This window comes from Bufo gargarizans, chromosome 3, assembly GCF_014858855.1.
Source record: "Bufo gargarizans isolate SCDJY-AF-19 chromosome 3, ASM1485885v1, whole genome shotgun sequence".
Taxonomy (NCBI): Eukaryota; Metazoa; Chordata; class Amphibia; order Anura; family Bufonidae; genus Bufo; species Bufo gargarizans.
The window spans coordinates 25,483,675-25,492,510 of NC_058082.1; the positions used below are offsets into that span (position 1 = coordinate 25,483,675).

General features: G+C 43.5%; 1 protein-coding gene across 2 annotated transcripts in view; it reads left to right on the plus strand.

The window, feature by feature from the left end:
• The window catches only part of MTMR2 (myotubularin related protein 2), a 42,739-nt gene extending 39,616 nt beyond the window's left edge, over nt 1-3,123 (plus strand). For both annotated transcript variants that reach the window (XM_044284065.1, XM_044284064.1), the window contains exons 14-15: nt 1,159-1,335; nt 2,470-3,123. In XM_044284065.1, the coding sequence (XP_044140000.1) occupies nt 1,159-1,335; nt 2,470-2,619 (327 nt within the window). In that variant the 3' untranslated portion in view covers nt 2,620-3,123. The remainder of the gene's footprint in view (nt 1-1,158; nt 1,336-2,469) is intronic.
• Nucleotides 3,124-8,836: the final 5,713 nt, after the last annotated feature.

Genomic DNA, 8,836 nt, shown 5'->3' on the forward strand with positions numbered 1-8,836 from the left:
TTCTCATACCGTGGAGGAGATCGTGGCATGGAAATGCACAGGTCTCCTTCAGTGAACGAGCAGCCGACAGTCGGGAAGGAGCGCTTCCTTCCCAACAATCGGCTGTTACATCGTGCAGCGTAAGCCCGCCCCTAGATGCCGGAGCCAGTAGTAACAGCTGAGTACTAAGGCATGGGCAGCTCCCTCTGGCATCCCCATAAAGGTGTCCTGGTCTGCCATCTGTGTATACAGCCGTATTACAGTGTGTTAGATCAGTGATCAAAGAGATCACATGGTCTGTTCTAAAAGGACAAAAAAAACAGAAATGTTAAAAAAAATAAACATAAAAATTCAACGAAAAACATAAAAACGCCTATGTCCCCTTACAAAATGATTTATGATGCGGAAAATAATTGGCATCACCACAAATGTAACGGCTTGTACTATAAAACATTATATATCGGTGGCCAAAGTGCATCTTCATCTGCAAGTCCAGAGTATCCCAAAATAGTATGGGCTCCGATGCAAAGTCGCGCGTGACTTTGTTTAATAACTTCGGTAATTGATTTTTAAAATGAAAAAACGCTTTAAAACTTGAAACCGAACTCTGCTTTAGTTTCAGCTGGTACCTCGGAACCAAACCCGAGTTCGGTTTCAAGTTTTAAAGTGTTTTTCCACTTTGAAAATCAATTACCGAAGTTATTATATGAAGTCTCGCGCGACTTCGCGAATAACTTCAGCTCATCGGAGCCCATACATTCTAACACTGTATGTAGACGGATCTCCGCACAGTATTAATCCAAAGTTTTGAACGAAGCGACTTCGGATGTAGCTTCGCTCATCACTAGCAGGGACACATCCCCAACTGGTAACACCCATCTGGACCTTCATTGCAAACTGCTAGCAATTCAATCATAACTTCTAGCAGGAATAATGCAGGAATGGCACATCATAGAGTCATAAGAATAGATGCTCCAGAATTGTTATCACATGGGGAGCGCAGGTAGTTACTAAAAAGCAGCAGGTCTTTTTTTTTTTATTCCGAGAGAAGATAGTGACAACCAGTAACCCGTCCCAGGCACATTCATCCGGTTGTGATTTGTCCATAGCATCTTTCTTCAGTTCAGCCACTTGTAATGTCTGATGTTGGTGTTTATTGCTTTTTGTGTTTTTTTGCAGACAGTGCCACTGGAGAGTGTTTCTCTGTGGTCCTATATCAACAGCCAACTTGAGGACTTTGCCAATCCTTTCTTTGTGGATTACTCCGACCACGTTCTGTATCCTGTCACCAGTACTAGACATCTGCAGCTGTGGACTGGATACTACATCAGGTGGAACCCAAGAACTAAGCCCCAGGTATATACTGTATTCTTCTTCATTATATTCATGATACCTGCAGATAGTCCAACGGGTCGTGGGATGGGTGCTATCTGTGGTGCTGCGGGTGGGGGGTATTGTGGGGAGTATTAACCCTTTTCCAACACTGGGTGTACATGTATGCCCGATGTTGGGTCTTTAAAGATGGCACCAGCTCAGGATCTGAACGGGCGCCACAGCTGCTAGGTGCCTGCTGTTTTACACAGCAACCACCCGGCGGCAGAGTCTTTGATTGGTGACAATGCCCATCACAGATTTTAACCCCTCGGATGCTTTGGTCAGTGTCTCCCCTGCACCTAGATCAAGGGAGCCCCATTCAGTTCCTTGGGCCTTCTGAAGCTTCCAAACCCTGCACTAGCAAACTGGGCTTAATAGGAACGGACTCATTCTCCCATAGATAATGCAGTGGTAAATAATTGCAGTCTATGGGAGAAAAGATCAGACAATCAAATGTTAATGACCCCTAGGGGGGCTAAAAATAATAGTATTTTAAATAAAAACTTATAATAAACCAACATGGACAATAAAAAAATAAAATGCCCGAACTATAAAAAAATGGCCGATCGCCGTTGTTTGGTCACTTCGACTAACAACCCCCCCCCCCCCCCCTTACACACACACAAAATTAAAAAGTGATCAAAAAGTCATACATATCCCAAAATTGTATCAATAAAAACTACAGTTTGCTCTGCAAAAAACGAGCTCCCAGACAGCTCCATAGATGTAAATATAAAAAAGTTATGGGGGTCAGAATATGGTGATACAAAGAATGATTCATATTTTCAAAGTGAAGGGGACAGGTCTGTTTTACCGCATAGGGAACGCCGTAAAAATGAGACCCTTAAAATTGTGACAGAAGTGCATTTTTAAAAATAATTCTTCCCCATATAGGTTTTTATTCCAGCTTCCCCCTACATCGTATGCAATATTAAATGGTGCTATTAGAAAGTACAACCTGTCCCGCAAAAAACAAGGCCTCATATGGCTATGTGAATGGAAAAATAAAAAAGTTATGGCTCCGGGAAGGCAGGAAGTAAAAAACTAAAATTCAGAAAACCGCTGCAGCAGGAAGAGGTTACACACTGCACTGACTGATTTCTCCCTTCCCTCCAGGATACCATCAGTAGCCGCTGCAAGGATCTACTGGCCAAACGTGCAGAGCTGCAGAAGAAACTGGACGAGCTTCAGCAAGAGATGAGCAACCGCTCCCTGTCCTCCGAGAGGGGGGGGTCTGTGGCGTCCGTCACCCAGACCGTGGTATAATACTATTGTACAGGGTGGCTCTAAAGTCTTACTCAAGGCTGGGAATATACATTGACGGTTTGGATTAGAGTCGTAGTTAGCGGGGCTGATACATTAGTGTTACCTTCATAGCAGAGCAACACAGGCATTGCCATGAAATTGGAAAAAAAATATCTGCTTGTGTTCCAGAAACAGCACCCCCCTTGTCCACAGGCTGTGTCTGGTATTGCAGTACTGAATTTTTTTCTGACTTTTGTCATAAAGGAAGTTTCCACCTCCATCTTCCTATAATGTCATCTCTCTATCTATCTCTCTATCTATCTCTATTTGTCCATTCATTGTAATGTAATCTATTCTGTCATCTAATATCTATCCATATATATTTATCCATCTTTCCGTCGTAATCTAAGGCTACTTTCACATTAGCGTTTTTGCGGATACGTCATGGATCTGCACAGATGGATCCGTTCAGATAATACAACCGCATGCATCCGTCTGTATTATCTTTAACATTGCCAAGATGGATCCGTCTTGAACACCATTGAAAGTCAGTGGAGGACAGACGGACAAGCAGCATTTTGGTGTCCGCCTCCAGAGCGGAATGGAGACGGAACGGAGGCAAACTGATGCATTCTGAACGGATCCTTTTCCATTCAGAATTCATTAGGGCAAAACTGATCCGTTTTGGACCGTGTGTGGGAGCCCTGAACGGATCTCACAAACGGAAAGCCAAAACGCCAGTGTCATCTGTCTGTCTATCTCATATCTATGCATCTAATATCTATCTCGCATATAGCTATCCGTCCGTCGTTATCTATTCTATCTATCTCATATCTGTCTAATATCTATCTCACATATATCTATCCATCCATCTGTCATTATCCATCTATCCATCCATCTGTCATTATCTATCTATCCATCCATCCATCATTATCTATCCATCCATCTGTCATTATCCATCTATCCATACATCATTATCTATCTATCTATCCATCCATCTGTCATTATCCATCTATCCATCATTATCTATCTATCCATCCATCCATCTGTCATAATCTATCCATCCATCATTATCTATCATCCATCCATCATTATCTATCTATCCATCATTATCTATCTATCATCCATCCATCTGTCATCTATCTATCTATCTATCCATCCATCATTATCTATCTATCATCCATCCATCTGTCATCTATCTATCCATCCATCATTATCTATCTATCATCCATCCATCATTATCTATCTATCCATCATTATCTATCTATCATCCATCCATCTGTCATCTATCTATCTATCTATCTATCCATCCATCATTATCTATCTATCCATCCATCCATCCATCTGTCATAATCTATCTATCCATCATTATCTATCCATCCATCCATCTGTCATTATCTATCCATCTATCGTAATCTAGTCTATTCTGCAATCTATATTGGGGGTTATTTATCAAAAAGCACTATGCCAGAAACTGGCATACAAAAATGTCGGTCGGGTCCGTTTTGCAACTTTTTGAACGTCCGTGCACCTAAATTTAGGCGCACACTACATTTTTATTCCGTCCTTGCCACCGGGGAGCAGGCCCATCACCACCGGCAAATTCACCAACATTTACATTAGTTTCCAATAATGATTCAAATATACTCAAAACAGGAGCTGGAGTAGATTTTACGCTGGGTGCACAGACTCTCGGGGAATGCGCCTAATTCATAAATTAGGCGCAGTTGGGGGGGGGATTAAAGACTTCCATAAAACGCCCTCAACATGTCTTATACACCAGTTACATCCAGGATTCTGCATGTGCATACTGGGGTGCAGTGCATTTTAGGAACTAATGCTGATTGCACAGTTGTCGGGTCACCTATCGGCAGCTCTGGGTATGAATACATAATGTAACTTCAAAATACAGTACAAGATAAAAGGAGCAAATTAATTACTTTTGCACAATATTTTATGTAGATTTTGATGCCATAAAGTGAAACTCCCCCTGACAGCGCTGATTTGGCGCCAATTCCATTTGCAGTACCTCCTCTTCTTTTGATTGGGGTTCCTACAAACCCATTCACATGCAGGAGAGTCATTCAGCATCCTCCCTCCTCGGCTGCGTCGCACACTTTTACCATTAGGTTTCCTACCGTCGGCGATACCCTTTAAATATCAAATCTAGCTTATATTTTCATTAGCTTTTTTAGTTGTTTTCATGTGCGCATTCTTCACGTAGGAAAACTACATTCTCCAGTTACCTGGAAACCATTAACCTGCTGCACTGGATAGAGCTGTAATTTATAGAAGGAGCCTCCTTTCATTAAAAGCAGCCGGGTCGCACTACCAGACACGGCCTGTGGATGAGAGTGGTGCTGTTTTTAGGGGACAATGTGCAGGTATTTCCAATCTCAAGGAAGATACCCCATAGATCTTAGGTGTTGTACTTGCTGACTGTTACCAGGTCACTTCTGAAGTCCTTGAAACACAATGGGGAGCGTTTATTAATATTGGCGTAAGAGGTGCAAACCTCTCCGTAATTTGGGTGCCATGCAGAAACACCAGTTTTTTGGCAGAAATAATATCACATTTGTGTTGGACCACGTAGGCCGCACACGTTTTAGAAAAAGCGCCGAGCGTGGTATAACCATGAAAGAAATTGCAAACTGTGATGTAAAACGGTGCAAAAATGCGATGTTTCTGCAGGAAATCGGCGCAGAAGCCTTGATAAACGACCCCCGTTGGTAATTACTGTCATTAGGGGTGACTGATGTGGGTCAGCGTCTTGTTGCGCAGGGGCGCAGATCCTGCACATTCACAGCAGATGAACCTGATGACAGACATTATGGCGCCCCCTGCCTGTATGCTGCTGCAGTACAGGATATGACCAGCACCTCAGAACAAGGCTGTCTAAAAGTGAAACTGGCCTTGTTGCCGAGAGCAACCAATCAGAGCTCAGCTTTCATCTCTTAAGTTGCTCTAGAAAAATGAAAGCTGCGCTGTGATTGGTTGTTCTGCTATTGTTTTGTTTAACCTGCCCCACTGTGTTAAGCCCAGTGCCGTGTCTGAAGGGGCATGACACTGGGGTTCTCTCCGGTCACGTACCGCCCTCACAGAAGGGCAGGTTTATCACAACTGTCTTTATCACTCGGGTTTTCCGAGATTTTTAAACTGAAGCCCTATCCTCAGAGAAGACCACGGTACGCAACGGTAGCTTCTTAAACAGCTGATCGTTGGGGTCCCGGGTGTTGGACCCCACCAATCAGATATAGCATAGGTCATCAGTTCAAAAATCCCAGAAAACCCCTTTAAGAAATGAAAGCTGAGTTCTGATTGGTTGCTATGGGCAACAAAGATGAGGCCCGATGTACATGCGGCGGCGGCTCCGGGTAGTCACTGTGCCTTATCTGATTATCATGAACTCTAATATAATGACTATACTAGCATCATTATAACCAAAGAACGTGTTTTCACGTCCGACTTACGGTCTTACGTCTGTGGTGGGTGACCCCCGATCTGCTGGTTGCAGCCCACAGACCGGTATAACATGCCACTGCTGCTGCCTTACGTTATTTATTGTGTCCTGACTACTAGAGGTAATACGGTAATGGAGAGGATAGCCTTCATAGCGCTTCTTTACTTTATACTAGTGTAACTTACGTAGACGTGCGAGGGAACCCCGAAATTTATCAGGTGCCCGTAGAAAGTGCCCCCCCTCCCCCCTAGAAATAAGATAGTGAACCTTTCCTTATCAAAACTGGTTGCCCATAGCAATTAATCATGGCTGCTCTGTGACTGGTTGCTATGGGCAACAAGGCCAGTCTTGCAGTTTTGATAAATGAGGCCCCGTTGACGACCACCGCTGCTTTACCCCCAGTCATCCATATTGACTGGATCACTAAAAAGTGCCTTCTGATCCCGAGCAGTCACCTGGGGGGGGGGACCAAAGTGACAGTGCTCACAAAGCACAAAACGGACAGACCCATTTATACCGCAGCGGCTGTAAAGGTCGGCATTCACGCTCCTGTCTTTTCCGCATCGGAAGGTTATTAAATAAATAAATTAAAAAATTCCCAAGAAGTTTATTCTGGATGGGATCCACTCCTAGTTTTGTATACACATCCTAATCTCAATTGAAAACCATGACCATGTGAATGCCGCCCTAACAGGTGCACCCCAGATTGCTCACTGGTAAGTGATTTGAGGTTCCCATGATATCTTGAGGGTATGTACCGCTACTCGATTTAAAAATTTGATTTTGTATTTCTCTGCACTGAGCTTTTTCTGTAAGGGTGCATTCACACGACCATGATTCCAGGTCCGCATCCGTTCCGATCGGGCCGTGTGAATGCACCCTAACTGTGCAGTAAGCAGGACATACCCCAAAGGGGTGCCCACTTCTTATATGACACGTCACCAAATGAGGCGAGTGCAATTAGAGGTAATTGCTTGGGTTGGCATGATGGCTAGTTTTCATTTGCTACACGCGAATCGAGGCATACACCGGTCAGATCATTAAAGCGACTCTCCGGTTCAAGGGGGGGAAAAAAAAAAAGGCACATGGACCTGGGAAGAAACAGAAGACCTACCTGCAGATCTATATTCCCAGGCTCTTCTCCTGTCATCCAAGATGGCCACACCGCTTCTTGGACTACCTGGTGCACACTACTGTGCGTTTGGTAGCGAAAGAAACTTTCTGCTGCCCCTGGATTGGCCAACACTACTCACATGAGCAGTGCTGGCCAATCAAAGAGCAGGGCTGGACAAGCAGGGGGTGTCTTAGACTACCAGATGCACACCAGCAAATCTGTGGTTGTCTTTGATGGCAGAAGAGGAGGCCAGGATTTGATGGATCTACAGCTTAAAAGGAGGTCATCAGGTAAGTGTCCTGTATATCCCCCCCCCCCAATTTGGCCTCATTCACATTTGACATCCATCCGGTTTTTTTTTTTTTTTTTACTCTCCACGTGTCATCTGTATTCCACAGACACTGCTCAGCTGAAAGTTTATTTCTAAAGCATCTGCTATCAGTGGTCAGTAAAAAAAACAAAAAAAAACAGACCAAACATGGATGCCATCTGTGTTTTTTCACAGACCCATAGACTATAATGGGCTCCGCTTCACAGACCAAAATCGCGCATGTCTCCGGGATTTTTTCACTGAACCATGGTCAGTTAAAAAAAATAAATTGCATTAAGGCCTCATTCACATTTCCATTTCTCACTGACATGTCCTGTCCACATTTTCTGCGGAGAGCACACGTTTTAGGTACCCATTGATTTTAATGTGTCTGTTCATATATCAGTAATTTTTTTTGTTCTCGAACCGGAGCGTCGCTTTAAGTGTCTGTGTAATGGTCTGCTTCCATTGGATCTATGGCATCATGGCAGCCCAGCACCTCATGTACGATACTTTTCGGTGATGCGCTGTTAGCTTTAGGGTGGTTTCGTACAGCGTTCCTATTAGAGCTGTGATACCCTGATCCTCCCCCAGTTCTGCTGAACCGACCATGTACCGTCATCTGGATCTGTGGTGATTTACACTGGGTTCAGTGGAGCCATGGGACGCCCCCTCGCTGCTCTCATCTAGACGGGTCTGTCCGCAGATAGGTTCCTAATGATTTTAAGTAACACTATGCAAGTAATGAATTGCAGGACTTTGCACTGATTTTAATGTAACATTTTAAGCGGTTCTCTTACATTACTTAATACTTGACCATTTTACCTGTGATTTACTATAAATGTGTAGATTTTTGGGACGCTAAAGACTTAATAAACTATGGCTGCAACTGGTGCCAGGCTCGTTCTTTTTACACCAACACATAACAATAGGTTTACTTAAAGGAAACCTGTCACCAGTTTTATGGTGTTTTAACTAAGGGCAACATAAATAAGTGACTGATTCTCTTAGCAAAATGCTGGGTCACTTTCTTTAATTGACCCAGTCAATATGCCAACATCTTGTATTGAAATCTCCCGGCTGATAATGATGAGTCATGAATATTCATGAGCTCCTGACTCGCCCCGCCCACCTTCTGCTGATTGACAGTTATTTTCCATATGAATCAGCAGCAGGTGAGTGGCTATAGCTCCGAATTAAATAAACGCTGGACTCAAAGCGGCTCATTAGCATGCGGCATCTTTGTGTGTATATTATGAGGTAACCATCTGTCACACCAGTAAGTGAATACATCTAAGGCACTTTTCAGTAGTTAATGATTGTATATAATTAGTTAGATTATAATCAAATATCC